General features: G+C 31.2%; 1 protein-coding gene across 1 annotated transcript; it reads left to right on the plus strand.

Moving 5' to 3' along the window:
- The first annotated feature begins 207 nt into the window (after positions 1–207).
- LOC124353209 (39S ribosomal protein L43, mitochondrial-like) lies at positions 208–11,747 on the plus strand. Its single transcript, XM_046803106.1, has 4 exons — positions 208–234; positions 3,349–3,517; positions 5,735–5,937; positions 11,573–11,747. Exons 1-4 carry the CDS (start codon positions 208–210, stop codon positions 11,675–11,677), a joined length of 504 nt encoding a protein of 167 aa, XP_046659062.1. The 3' UTR covers positions 11,678–11,747.
- Positions 11,748–15,891: the final 4,144 nt, after the last annotated feature.

Consider the following 15,891-nt stretch of genomic DNA (forward strand, 5'->3'; position numbering starts at 1 on the left):
ACAGTCTTCTTAAATGTGTATTAAATTTACCACTAACCCTGTATATAATAGGTTTGTCACTTAATAAATAGATTATTACCAAATTTGTCTCAATAATGATCTTTAATATATTCTAATATATTGTCCTTTATTAAATGACCTAAATACTTTAAAACTTTTTCATTTTCTTCCATGATAGCTTATAAAAGTTTAACCCTTACCACTCAGATGGATATAACAGAAAACGCCCAGCAGGTCTGATGGCTAAACACACAACCCATATTGTTCCAGTTGTGTAGGTCGCGCACTTCATTTTCAAAGCGAGCACTCACAGATCAGTTGGCCACAAGCAAGATCCACTGCGATTGTAACTATTATTTATGTTACTATTATTTCAAATACAAAATAAATTCTTGACCCCTATGAGCTTGTCAACTGCTGCTTTCTATTGGAAAAATGTTGCCATAAATCTGATTTCCTATTACTTTAGTTTTATTTGAAAGCCAATGCACATCACAAACGTTTACGGCTCAATTTTTACCCTTAAAAAATAAAACGACAAAGTTTTCAGACAACAAAAACCTACAATATTGTATTCTACAAAATTTTATTTGAATAAATTAATAGTGTTTTAGTTATTTAAAAAAAGGTGATTTTCCGCTAAATTACGAAAATGATGTTTTCACTTCAAGCCCAATGTTTTCAAAAATAAGTACTTTAAACTGGTCAAACACTCAGAACATATTATAAGAACACAAATAAAGTGAATTGTAAAGTGGCAATAATTTTTTTCAAATGAGGTGAAAGAGAGGGTGAGATTTTCACTATTTTTTCCAACGAAAGAACTGCACATGGTAATGCTCCCTAATAGAATATAATCTGGAAGTCCTGCCAATTTCACCTAGAGCACTATAGCGCTGACACACAAAACTATCAGACGCCAAAGTTTACCATCTTCATGGGTAACCAGTGACTCATATTGTGCAGATTTAATGCAGCTTTATGAAGTCACTGGTAACTCAAGTTGCATTATGAGAAACATTACAAAATTTAACATTTCACTGAACTGTTAAAAATGGAGTTACAGAAAAAATGTCTATGACTAGTCCACCTACTCATTCCTTTAGAGTTGTGACTGCAAAGTTAATGAAGATGGTATTCCAACTCATTCCAAATCACTCCTACTCTCCCTAGATTTGGCTTCCTTAGATTTGGATCTCTATCTTGATATGGTAAAGTGGCTAGTGGTGAAGAGATTTTATACTCACTTGAGGATATAACTGCTGAAACCAGTGCCTATTTGTGGAATTGAACTAATCCTCCTGCTGAGATGAAATCAATAAAACGAAGCAGTGTATACATAAACTGGACAAAGTATGTACAAAACTACTTGAGAAGACTATTTGAAAAATATTGCTCATCAAGAAAAATTAAGTAGGCCTGTGTTTTACTAATGAAGTCACTATTTTTCCAACGAAAAAATAGGAATCAACATTATTCTCTTCATAACTTGCTTAGTTTTAATGCTAGGAACTTTCATACAAAATAAAAATAAAAGGTTTTTTTAAGGATTTTAAAATAAGGTTTTATGAGTTTTCCCCGAAAAATGTATTGGTTTTTGGTTCTTGTTTGTAGAAACTCCATTTTGGCGTTGAAAATACCAATCAATTTTCAACAAGCAATAATTCAATTTGTATTAGGTGTCTGCATATATCATAAATGCACGTTTTATTTGTTTTTTATAAGTTATAATTCTGTTGTCATCAGGTTTTTGGATTAAATGCATATTTTTCCAGTTATTCGCAAAAGACTATCTGAAAACATGATTTGTTTTCTGGAAACCAACAATTTCACTTGTGAATATGTCAAAAAGTATTGACTTTCAGAAAAACCTTTATAGAACAAAAGTTGCTTATTATTAGTTAATTTATTGATTTCCACAATTATTTTGCTCAACCCCGAGAAGGAGTGACATCCACCTCCAGGAAAAAAGCAATCCCTGGCACAGTGTAAACATTGAAATAGAGGACAAGAAGAACCTAAATCTAAATTTTTATGAAAATTGGTGCTGTATGGGATAAATACATATGGAAAATAGTAATTGACTGGACTATAGGTAACACAAGTGCCTCTGGCCATCAGTATGGTGACAAACGAAAAAACATTCCTCGGGGTAGTACATATCACTTAATAAGATCAAATTCCAGAACGTCTGATGGGCCTAATCACGATTACCCCAGCCATTACTGCGAGCTAGGCAACACAATTTGATAAAGCAAACAAATATTGTAAATTCACCTAACCATAACTTCTTTCGGTCTTTTTAGAAAAGTAGTTCCACTTTTAATGCTCTACAACTTCATTGTTATTTTCATTTCCTTAAATATTACATTGCTTTCTTTAGGAGGATGACTGTAATTTGATAATAAAATAAATCTTGTTACCGGGGTGGATGAAAGCAGATAGGACAAAATGCAAACAAATTTAACCAGCAAAATTAATGTAAGCATAACGTCTTGATTTTGTATATTCCTGTTACCTACTTACAAACCATCAGATAACTTCCGATCACAACAAAATATTAGATTCCTGATTTAATAATAACACAAGAATACACAACGAACCCATAAGTTACTCTCATTTTGAAAAACACGATGATCATTAAAAAATGAATCGGGGGCATAACACTGAAAAAGTTAAATAACAAAAAGTACATTACCTACACAAATATAACCACAGTATAAAACATAGCTATTTTTTTTGCACCCCCTAAAACTACATAAAATTAACTTCAGGAGGACGAGCAGAATACATAAAACTATGGTTGGCAACTCAAGCTGTTAACTTCACTGGATACCTTTTTGAACAGGAAAATGCTTTAAAACATTTAAAAACCAAAGAAATCTAGTTTTGGAAATCCCAAAAATTGAAGAAAAACTTGCTTGTAAAATAAACTAATAGTTTAATATTCTGACAGTAATAAATAAACACAATGTTGGGATGTTAAAAGACTGCTGTTTGTTGTTAAGGGCTGCTGTAGTTTTTGCGCACACATATGTAGAATCTTTTGATAAAAAAATGTCTTGTTTGTCTCCTATCTTTTAACTTAGTATTCAACATGTAAACTGTTCATGATATAAATCCCTTGCAGGTAAATGTATGTGTTTAGAACAGTCACTTTCATAAATTTTAATCTGATTTCATTTCAAAACAAAGAATAAGTAAATTTTGAACCAAACTGAAAATAATTGGTTCACTGTTATAGACAATAGACAAGTACTTTATTTACATAATCTTGGAGATTAGTAATGCGTCACGTGGTTACAATAATGGTTATATAATGAGAAAGAACAAACCTTACTTCATTAGTACGTTACTCCATATAATAAAATAGGTAAAAATTTAATTGAACCATTGTTTTTGTTTTGCAGGGAATTTATTGAAACAGATCTAATAGATTTTGCTAGAGACAATCCGGGAGTTGTAGTTTATCTGAAGCCAAGACGTCACAGGACTCCTTGTCTCTGGGCTGAATACTGTGAGTATGATAATGTGACATTAGGATATTAATAATTTTACTATAGCTCTTTCAACTATGGAACTGGCATTTTCCCTAATATATAATGCGTATTTCAGTGATTGGAAAAAGGTTTTTCAATCATTGTTCACATGTCTTTAAAACTATCAGCTTTCTGGAAATAATATTTTAGATAGCCTACATATTATTTCTTCATTTGAAAAACATGTTACCCAGGCGAATTCAAGACATTGTAAGGGTGGTTTGATAAGTCCATGTAAAAGTAAAACACAGGCCTACCTACTTTTTCTTGATGAGCAGTATTTTTCAAATAGTCTTCTCTTAGTTTTATATATACTTTGTCCAATCTGTCAAATATCCTACTTGTGTGAACAGCATGTATGAAAAGTGGTGAACTTTAAACAGTTATAACTTGTGGTTTATTGTTAGTTTTTGGAGTAAATGTTTTAAATATGCTTCAAGTATGAGTTTTCAGTTTGAATTTGATTTATTGATTAACTACAGACTAAAACTATCAAGCCAACCTGTAAAGTACTGTGATGATGAAGTAATTTTTCAACTAATTTGGTTGTATTTTATTGTTTTACATCTAAATCATAGCTCAGTAGTAGTAAAATTGTAATAAACCTTTTTTATTAACAAGGTTTAAATTTGTTATTTTGAAATGTTTAATTTACTTCTTTTGTTTGTAAAAACAATGCCAAATGTTTGATTTTGATACTAAAGAACAAGTATGTTTATGGAAAGAAATAATATAAATGTAGATTTAATTAATGACTAGTAATCTTCTTCACACAGTAATTCCTTTTAAGGTCAAACCTCGTTAGTACGAACCTCAATAAAACAAATTCCTTGATAAGACGAATGTTTCCAAATCCCCTTGAAACTTTCACAACACTCAATGCTAAAGACACCTCTAGACAAAGGAGTAATTAGATAAAAACATCCATAAGACAGATTTTTTGTGATTTGGACTGATTAATCTCTGTACAACCTATAATATTAGCACAGAACCTCTACAAGACAAATGCGACCACTATAGGACGAATATTTTACGTAGCGGCATCTATAATATGTAGTTTTCAAACAAACAGTGACTCAAATGCGTGGCTTTGGTATGAAATCGCAGCCGAAACAATCTACGCATCCCTCTTCAGGACTGGAGTAAAGATAGCGAAATACTAGGGGCCAAGAATTAGAGTTTCAAGGATTTGTTGACTTCAATGATGATGTAGCAATATGTGGAGATCTAACGGATGAAGATACCCAGCTTCTGTTCAACCCTCAAGTCCTCAAGAAGAGGAAGCAGCTGAAGATGATGAAAAGGATGCATGGACGGAAAGTGATCTACCTGAATTGTCAATGAAAGACACAAGAGAAGCTATTAATTTATTAAAGTGTTTTTTTTTTTTCGTGGAGAAAAATTGTTTATATGAAAGTGTAGTGAACAGTTTCTTTTAATTATATTCCTCGAAGTATCGTCGAATTAGATTCCACTTTGGATATGGCAACCATTTATGCAGGTAAACAATAAAAAAGACTTCATCGCAATTTTTATTTTTTGTGAAATATTGTTCTGTTATGTATTAGTTTCTAAAACCATGTACCAGTGATTTAATACATACATAGATACTGTATTTTTTAAATTATTGCAGTCTTTTTTTGACCAAGGCCTACATTGAAAAATATCTTCAGTTACATTAACAATGATTCGTATTATAGAGGTTGGCCACAAAAATCTTTGTTTTATAAAATTTATCTCAGAGTGAGGAGAAACGTCTATAAGACATGTGACGGCAGTATTAAACCTTGATAAAACAAACCTCTTTATTAAAAATACCTCGATAAGACGAATTTTTTCCTTGGCCCTTGAAATTCGTCTTATCGAGGTTCGACTGTATTTAGAAAATGAGTAAAATTTTCATGTAAATACATACACGATCAAAAAACAATGGTAACCTTTTTAGGGTTAAAAAATCTATGGTTTTAAATGGTCTAATCTTTTACAGAACTTGTAAAGTATACATAATATTTGTTTTTATTGTTTAAAATAAATAATAAAAGAACAATTATTATTGGATTTGTAGCTGTATTTGTAATTTGTTAAAGATGAAGGAATTAAAATGAAAGATTTCTAAAATAAGTATATAAAGCTCAAGTGGATTTAAATACATTAGTTTAAACCAAATTTTATAGCAATTAAAAAATTATTTGTAGTGAACGGTGGTGAAGAATACATAGGAACAAACAACATGTCGAAGGAGGAGATAGCAAAGTGGATACAATGGATGAGGACCAAGTCCGGGTACCAGGATACGCGTTACCTCAGCTACTGGCACACAGATAGCCCCACAGTACAGGGAGTGTGGAGTCCCTTCACTCATCGAGATCCTGCTCTCAACTTGGCTACCTTCCCCATGGTGAGTATACAACTAGAGAAGCACTATTATTATATTGTTGGCTACATAAATAGGAATGAATGTGAACAAGGATTTGAATAAGTAAAAGAATAATACAAATGGTCATTGTATTCCTCAAACTTTTAAGTGCCCTGTAAACTTTCATATTCTCTTGTAGGTTTAACCCTTTTCCATCAAAGTACTGTGACATGCTTCTAGCACTACTGAGCTGAATTCATTGGGCCACTCCATTGCAGGAGAACACACTTTTGTTTTTTAATACTTTAACAACTTTATTTGAACTAAACTGTTACAGAATACACATCATTGTAAATGTTATTAATTTCTGTGTAATATGGTGATATTAGAAAAATGATTACACTTAACAGATAAACTAAATCTAAAGAAATACTTGTTTGTACAAGAAATGTTTGTTTATATTGTTATATTAAAAATGACTACATGTCTTGTACAAAGAACTGTAAAAACAAAGTAACGATATTTCAGTAAATATAGTTGTAGGAAATTACAAATATATCTAGTAATTCTATAAGATAGCAAAGGAAGATTAAAGGAATTATTATAAAAAACCACTAAATCACTGTCATTGAAGAGGTTGATAAACGTTTCATATATTACTCCTAGATAGTGTCAAAAAGCATAAAAAAATGCTATAAACGAGGACAACAGTACAATAAGTGTCAATAGATATTACCATGAGCAATTCCATAGATAGAAATATAACACAATAAGTATGATAACAACACAAAAGCAGAGAGCAATGATAAAACGGTTTGTGGTGATTGAACTTTAACACCAGGCTCTCTGTCAAGCCAATAGGAGGCGAATGCCCGGGAGTTGGTTTACTCATAAAAGCTGGATCATGGTTTTAATTTTTACTTTATAGGCGATATTGTACATGTATTTTTATAAAAATTTCAAATTTTGTATTGGTAAAAAGTGCGCATTATGATGATATATTATCTATCATTTTGAATAAATAAACATTTCAATGGTTTTTTACTATGCCGTTTATGGATCTGTAATGGCCCATGCTGAACTGGAGTGATAGCATATTTACTATTGAAACTAGGAAGCATGAAATAAGACAAAGTGAGTCAACACACCCATTCTGTGCAAACTGCCCTACAAAAAACCCCAATTTTGCTATAACAAAAGGCATTATAAAATAAGAAAACTGTGTTATAATTTTATTTATAACGATGCAAAATTGTTTTTCAGAGGTTTTATGTTATTTAGTTTTTTATTATGCTTAATAGCTTTCTCTGTGGTTGTATAGAGTAAATAAGATATGTAATACAATTCAAAATCCTGTAATTTTATTTTTATGGTAAAATTTAATTTTTTGAATTTTGAAATTTATTTACTTTTTTGCATTACAGAGCGATGATGTGATTCTGTAAAGGGCTACGGTCATTTAAGATATTTCACATATAGTATATAGGCCTATGTTAATGTGTTAAGCAATGATATTTATACTGTATTTCAACCTTTTCTATAATAATATAATATGCATGCATGTTTTACTATATGAGGCTTTCATTTAAAAGTTCCCTCGTTTGGTACTCATTTACTTTTTTCAATAGACTTATATTGTTTGGTAAATAATTAATTTAAAACTGTAAAATGTTTCTAAATGGTATGGCCACCAACTGATCTCTTATGTGTGACACACATTTTAAAGCTCGTACAAAATTGTGCATTATAGTAAAAACAGAACCAAACTCAGATTTCTTAACCCTTCCCGCGCTATGGCAATTTGGGACGCACCATACCCAAACGCTACATATACCTCAAAAGTTTTTTCTATAAAGTCAACGCTAATGTTGTATTTGAGTTTGTTACCATATAAAAAGACTTTTGGGAACGAAAAAAGTATAATTTTTTTAATACGTTTATTTAAATTATAAAACAATATAAATACACCAAATTTAACGAAATGTTGAACGAAATTTTACTATCGTGTATAATATTATATTATAGTATATTATATGTATATTATACAATTAAAATAAAACATTAATGGGTATAAAAAGATCTAAAATTAGCCATCACGGTGTTCAAGATAACGTCAACGTGTGGTACGTCTTGAAACACGTATCCGGGTGCAGGTTCGACCGGGCGGTGCATGTCTCGCACACGTAAATGGTCTCCTTGCGTAAACCGTTGCGTGTACACACAACACGTCTTCCCAATATGTCAAAAACCAATTTGACAACGTAAACACAACAGTTCCACTCGCAGTCCGCGAACGAACTAAACCGGCGAGTTAGTTCGTCAGTAGCGCTTGAGTCTGGCAAAACAGGCAGTGGCATGGGTAGTGCGCTGCCATTTTGCAGCTTGGAGAAAAACCGGGAGGCGGGGACAACTATTACTGTGCTTTTCTATTGAGGGATAAATATTCCAGCAGTTGCTGCACTCCACCGGCAAAACTGGGAACTACTTACTCCCAATAATAACCTCAATGTTTAAAAGCGAATATATTTGTCAACAGTGTTTTGAGCAAAGTAAATATTGGCGGTTATATTTGTCAACAGCGTGCGAAGGGTTAATTGCTTATATTACTCAAATACATCTTCAATCACATATTTCAAGATGAAAATTACACATAAAATTTCACTGTCTTCCAACTGTGCTGGAAAGGATATTTTGAAATCATTTGTCCCATAAGTAATTATAAACAAGCAAATCTGTTAGTGTGTGAAATTGCAAAAAATAAAATAATATAGTATTTCAACAAACATAGCACAACTATTAACAAACAAATAAATAAACATACAACCACATTGTAAAAGTAATTGTATCTGTTAATGTAAGAAATTAAAAAAAATCTAGTATTTAAACAAAAATAGCACAGCTATTAACAAACAAACCGTTAAACATACAACCACATTATAATAAATTGTTAGTGTTATTTAGGCTACTTATTTTTATTATTACCACTTAGGCTGGTTCATATAATATATTTCAATATATCTGGCAAAATCTATTAGTGACACTAAATACTTCTCCTAAAAATGTACATTTTGTACTAATTTGTAATTTCTCTCAATATTTACTGCAATGAAATGTCTGATCTTTCTCATGCTTGATAAGTGTTTAACTAGAAATGGCAACCATTGGATTTCTGACGATCCTGTACTATTGTACTTTAACTCATGATTTAATTTTTAAGGCTACGTAACACCCTTAATGTATCATATATATATATATATATATACACCAATGAAAAGACAAAATTATGAGCTTTCGGTTTTGTATATAAAACATAACTAACCTTTATTTAGCTACGAGTAGTAAAAGAAAATTAAAATTATCCATAAACGTCAAGATTTACGGCAGTTGATAACCAGTTTCATCAACAAAATTCAGTATTTTTGAAAAATTCCTTAGGGATTATTTTTTATACAAAACTCAGAGTAGCATCACTGAAAAGTTCCAATTCTAGTGCAACTAGGTCAATTTAGTGTTTTTATGTAGGAGTTATAGTTTTAATACTCCTTTAATAAAATTATGAGTATGGTTTTTTAAATTATGTCTTTACTTGGATAACCACCAACAAAAGTTTTAATAGTCGGAAAACCGACGTTTCTTATTTTATTTGTACATATGACAAAACATTTTTAGTGGTGTTAATTATACCAAACGAAAGTCTATGATATGTAATATAATTTGATTCCATTTTTAATAGTTATCGGTCAGCAGTCATCGTGAAAGCTGTTTCAAAAGCAACAATTTTGTAGGTCTGTTTGTTTGGGTTGTTTATTGTAAGGTGCATATATTAATGTTGTAATAAAACTAACATATCACTTCCTTTTATTATGACACGCAATTTGTAGTGTGAAATCAATTTTTTTAGTATATCTCTACATTTGTATTTCACTTGATGCAAACTATAATTAGTTTTTTTTCAGTTGTGATGTGTATACAGAAAAAATATACAAACATTTGTATATAAAAATTGTTTTTTAATTCAATTTCTTTTGCTGTAGAATGAATTACCTGTAAAGTACTAATTTACTAATGCCCATGATTCCAGCAAATTTTGGAGTAAGTAAATCAGTTATGACTATATACTCGTATAAATATATACATTTGTATAAACCATTTGAATGATTTTTTATTAAACGTATGTAACCACAACATTAAAAATAACCAGTGCATTGGGTTTTTTTTAAATAAAATAAACTTTTTGTAACATAAATTTAGAAAATGTCATAGAAAACAGTTCCAGAACAATATTCAACATTTTCATAATTACATAGTAAGTGTCTTCAAAAAATAAACTGTTAGAAATTGGTATTGCATATGCTATAAATAATTTATGTTCATATCACAATTCCATATCCAGCTCTAATGATATCCGGCCTACTCTGTCTCTACATTAGACTGGACATACTGTATATTAAGCCATATCATTTATATACTTAGACAAATACAATGTAGTTTAGGTTTGTTGTTGGTGAAATAAACTTTAGAAATAAATCTATAGATGCCTTAGTTGTCTTGCCTTTTTATAGCTAATTTTTGTGTTACTTATTTGATTATAACAAACAACAAATTTATTTAGTTTTTTTGTTCAAATTACTCATTTCATGAGAAAACTCGGCCAGCACCAAAAATCTCAACTTTGGGGCTTTTTATTAAATACTAGCTGTTTCCTGCAGCTTTGCAACTTTTCCCGTATATGAACACTTCTGGTTCAAGTGAATTGTGTTTTTGTATGTACTAACTTTTCTACTTTAAGACTACAACAATTATGCTCATAAGAGACTCTAAAAGTAAGTATTAGTGGTCTTCAACCGTTTTTAGTGGTCTTCAACCGTTTTTAGTGCTTTTAAAAACACCAAAAAATCACAATTTCTATTCTCTATTACCTGAATTAAGGTTAGAGTGGAAATTATGCACTGTATGTATAGATAAATTGTGTCCACTTTTTTTTTGAGGGGTGTCCTTCTGAGGAGGCAAATGATTATTGAGGAGCTCTGCTACTGAGAAGACAAAGAGTTACTGAAAGACTATACTCCTGAGGAGGCAAAGAGTTACTAAAGAGCCCTTCTAATGAGGAGGCAAAGAGTTACTGAATGACCCTCCTATTGAGTAGTAAAATAGTTGCAGGATACAAAGAGTCATTGAGAGATCATCCTTCTAGGTAGTCACTGACAGAGGTGGTATACCGAGTTTTGTATCCATTAGCATAAAAACAAAATATTTCTAAACCCTGTCAGGACTTTTACGGAGCTTTGTATCAGTACAAACCATTATTTATTCTACCCAAAATGAACTGTAAAAGGTAGTCTGAGTTCTTAGCATTACATGATCAGTGTCATAACTAATGTCAAATGTCTAATTTCTTACTGTTCACACCAAGTCAAAACATTGTTTACATAATTAATACTTGAAGCATTTCAGCCTTGTTGATGAGAGCCATTGTAGTAAAAAAAGGTCAATCCAAAACACACATAGAAAGGTCAAAATATTTCAAGAAGTTAATTGTGGAAGCAAAGTTTTGATACAGTTTGGACTGGATGACTTTAGATGTTAGTCATATAAGGTAAATTGGAAGAATTGAACCAATTGATATGGTTTTGTTTATTCTGATGGTATATATTTTACAGTTATGTTATTGTTTCAGACTGAGAACCCAATGGCAGAACGCCAAGCCCCTACTGCCACAGAGCTGTTGATGGAAATGTACAAACAGCAACAGTCCCAACATAATACGCCACAGTCTTCTTAAATGTGTATTAAATTTACCACTAACCCTGTATATAATAGGTTTGTCACTTAATAAATAGATTATTACCTAATTTGTCTCAATAATGATCTTTAATATATTCTAATATATTGTCCTTTATTAAATGACCTAAATAGTTTAAAACATTTTCATTTTCTTCCATGATAGCTTATAAAAGTTTAACCCTTACCACTCAGATGGATATAACAGAAAACGCCCAGCAGGTCTGATGGCTAAACACACAACCCATATTGTTCCAGTTGTGTAGGTCGCGCACTTCGTTTTCAAAGCGAGCACTCACAGATCAGTTGGCCACAAGCAAGATCCACCGCGATTGTAACTATTATTTATGTTACTATTATTTCAAATACAAAATAAATTCTTGACCCTATGAGCTTGTCAACTGCTGCTTTCTATTGGAAAATGTTGCAACTGCCATAAATCAGTAGTTCACATTATTTCCTATTACTTTAGTTTTATTTGAAAGCCTTTTTTATTATGTCGTGCCCCTGCTGCTAGTAACATAAAAGTTAATTTTTATTATTGTACTAATGTTATTTTAATATTAAATATGTTATCATGGTTGATAATAGTGACCTAGGTTCTGAGGAAATAAGACAAATTATTGAAACCCTTGAATTTGAAGATAGTGATGGTGATTTTGACCATTTGAATAGAAATGATGCTGAGCAAAATGAAGGACAAGAGATGAAAGTTGACATTTTCTTTGATAGTGATCATGATGTTGTTAGCTTAGATGATACCTCGGTACCCAAACTTAACATAGGCCTAGAACATTCGGACAATAGTGACTGAAGAAAATCCACCACAATCAGCTCAACCAAATCATCCCATTACAAGCAACAAGTGATGTGAGTGGAGAGACAATCAAGTAAATTTTGAAGTTTTCTTATACAAACAAAAGTGGATTTCATCCACCACAAGGTTTTGATAGCGAAGATGAAATGGCTTATCTTAGGGTTTTTTCAGATGAGTTTTTAGTACAAATTGTCATTGAATGTAACAGATTTGCCAGTCACAAAATAAACAAATTAAGACCTCTTCCAGAGAAATCAATGTGGCAGTCTTTGAAGAATATAATACTCCAAGGGTTTAAAGCCTTCCTAGGAGTAATCTTAAATATGGGATGACACCCGAAACCAAAACTGGGAGATTATTTCTCAAACAATTGGCTAGATTCCCAACCATTTTTCAAAAATATTTTCAGCAAAGAGATGTTTCCAGATTTTTTGGAACCTACATTTTTGCCCTCCACAGGCTCCAAATGCTTTAGACTATTAGGCTTTCTTTCACACTCTGCCAAGGTAAGATGTGATTTTATACTTGGACAACAAGTTTAAAAAATTAGTATAAAAGAAAGCACAATAGGCTTCAAAGGAAAGATAATTTTTAAATTATACAACAAGGACTAGCACTAAAAGTGGGAAACCAGTGTTCATCCTTACTGATTCTGTAAATGGTCACATTTGTGCTCTTCAACCTTACTGGAAGGTAGCTACAACTAACTTTCTTGTCAATAAGCCTGATTTGGTAATTATGACAAGAGTCGTGTTAACATCGCTAGAAAGCCTCAAAAACACATATGGAAGCATTGAAGGCACTGTTTTTCATGACAGATATTATTTTAGTGGTGAACTAGCCCCAGAGCTTAACGAATTAAAGAAAAGATGCATCTAACCAAGTTACCATTGCTAAAAACAAAGTCTTTACCCGTAGAAGTAAAGAATAAGAAGACAATTTTAAAACGGGCTATCACTGCTTGCAGGAAAAATGATAGGATTAGTATCTTCTTTAGGAAGTAGAAAGAAAAAAAAGGAAGTTTTTATGATAAGTAGTCTCTATGATCCATCTACAGAAAAAGTGAGATGAATAGTTATAAACGGAGTTGAAGAGGTAGTTAAAAATCCTGTTGTTGTCTGCAGATACAAAAAACGAAGGGAGTTGTCAATCTTGTAGATAATTTTATCGCTTTAGATTCGTTAACAAGGAAACAATTAAGTGGTGGCACAACATTTTCTTTTGGTTGGAAGTGGGTATTGTGAATGCCTTTATATTATACAAAAGCAAGAGACCCCGTAGGATGAGAGCAATGCAACATCTTCAGTTCAGAAAGTTTGATAAAAAAAACTCATAAGAGGAACAAGAAACTCAAGAAAAAGAGGGAGACCTGCTGTTTTAGTTGAAAATGAACCCTTAATGGAAAAATTCATATTCCTTATGAAAGGGAACAGAATAAAAACTGTGTAGTGTATAGCAATCAATTTCAAGTGAGAGGAAACGGACAAGATTTTACTGAAACACAAGTAGTAAGGAACCAGCACTACAGCTGGGTCAATGCTTCCGGTGCTTTCTCTTTTTATTGGTTTATTTTTCAGCTTGTATTGTACTATGCTTTTTTATTGTTTGTAAGGTACATATATGTTTCCTTACTATTTGATTTATTTTCAGTCATAAAATTAAATGTAAATCAAATTACTAACTTTATTCAACTGAATTAGTAAATAATATTTCAAAATTGTATGCCATAATTGTTTTTTTTAACTTTTTTATAATTTTTTTTATGCTTCTAAACTAAATAATGTAGTTTTTACTTCTTAACACTAAAATTAGTATTTTATATAAGTAGTATTATATTTTATATATATATATATATATAAAAATATAATACTATTTATATAAAATATAAAAATATAATATATTTTATATATATATATATAATATAATACTATTTATATAAAATATAAAAAAATATAATATATTATATATATAAAAGCTTTGAATATTTTGACATTTATATTTTGCATTGTGTTATATTGCAATTACAGGGTGTCCAGCTTGTGGGAAGTGCGCGAATTGTAACTAAATTTACTATGTACAAGGAAAATGCAGGATATGTACAGGAATTTTGGGCAAAATACTTAAGGAGTTAAAAGTAAACCAAGCACGTCTAACACTGATTTTTTGTGATCAAGTTGAAGGATATTGGACAGAGCTGTCTTCGTGAAAGAGAGGGTAGAGGGTTGTGACAGTTCAAGGTCACTCGCCAACGGTGAAAGTGTCGTGGCATTGCACTGTGGAAAAGTCAGAGAATTTCATGATAGATTTCAAAAGTCGTCTGATTCTTGCAGATTGTCTACCGGTAATAGAAGTCCCAGAAAAGTTATGAATTTTAATGATCATTCATGGAAATCACCAAAAATCATGGATTATGACTTTGTGGTAGAAATGTTTTGTTTAAAATATTTGTTTTATGGCATTATGATAGTAAATAGTAATGCTAAGAAGCCAAATTTTTAATCTACAGAATCTTCAAGAAAGATTATGTCCGAAAATCGATTGACGGGATTTGACATTAGAATCTGGGGTGACTCGCTGTGTCATTAATTATAAGCTGATCACCATTATACAAATTATCCATTACAAAAATGTTTTTGTCGTATTTTGTGTGTGAAAAATTTTAAATAGATAGTATTATTAATAAATAGTCTGAGCTTTGATACAATTATTTTGCTTGCAGTTAGTATTAAATTTACGTTAGTAGATCGCCGCGAGTCTGCAGCGTATTTTACCGCACCACAGCTGATAGGCATTACGCAAATTACTGATCACAAAAACATGATTTTATTGTACCTTGTGTATGAAAATCCGAATAGATTCTTTATATTACAAAAGAAGAATATATTGATTTGTTTAAATCTAGTTTAGAAATAGAAAATTGGCAGATGACAAATGACTTTCAACAGAACAAAATTAATGTAAGAACGATAAATATTTTAAGAAGTATGTAAATCTATACCACTTTTGCTCTCCTCTGATTAAAATATCTAATAATACTAGCTCAAAAAACTCCAAACTAATTAATTGGTATACTCCTGCCTTAGCAGAAACAAAAACTAGAATGTTGACACTTTATACAATTTACAAAAATCTAATAAGGCAAGAGGGTCTGTGCACTGTTAGGCTACATATAATATCTACTTACAACAAGAATTTACGAAAAATAATTACAGCAAGCAAAAAGATTAGCAGTCGAGGAGTATATTGGAAATGCTGCAAACCCCTGCAAGGCAGCGTGGAAGGTGATAAGCAATGAATTTTCTCCAACTCATAGTAGTAAGGTCAATCTTGATCCAGAAAAAATAAATTCTTTTTTTATACTCTATTAATCAGCCATGCAAAGGAATAAATCCAAGCCT

This window comes from Homalodisca vitripennis, chromosome 1 (assembly GCF_021130785.1).
Source record: "Homalodisca vitripennis isolate AUS2020 chromosome 1, UT_GWSS_2.1, whole genome shotgun sequence".
NCBI classification, from domain to species: Eukaryota; Metazoa; Arthropoda; class Insecta; order Hemiptera; family Cicadellidae; genus Homalodisca; species Homalodisca vitripennis.

Coding starts and splice junctions, on each gene's coding strand:
- LOC124353209 (XM_046803106.1), top strand. CDS start 208: ATGGATATAACAGAAAACGCCCAGCAG. Junction 235..3,348: donor TAACAGAAAACGCCCAGCAG/GTCTGATGGCTA, acceptor TTACTTCATTAG/TACGTTACTCCATATAATAA. Junction 3,518..5,734: donor TTGTCTCTGGGCTGAATACT/GTGAGTATGATA, acceptor AATTATTTGTAG/TGAACGGTGGTGAAGAATAC.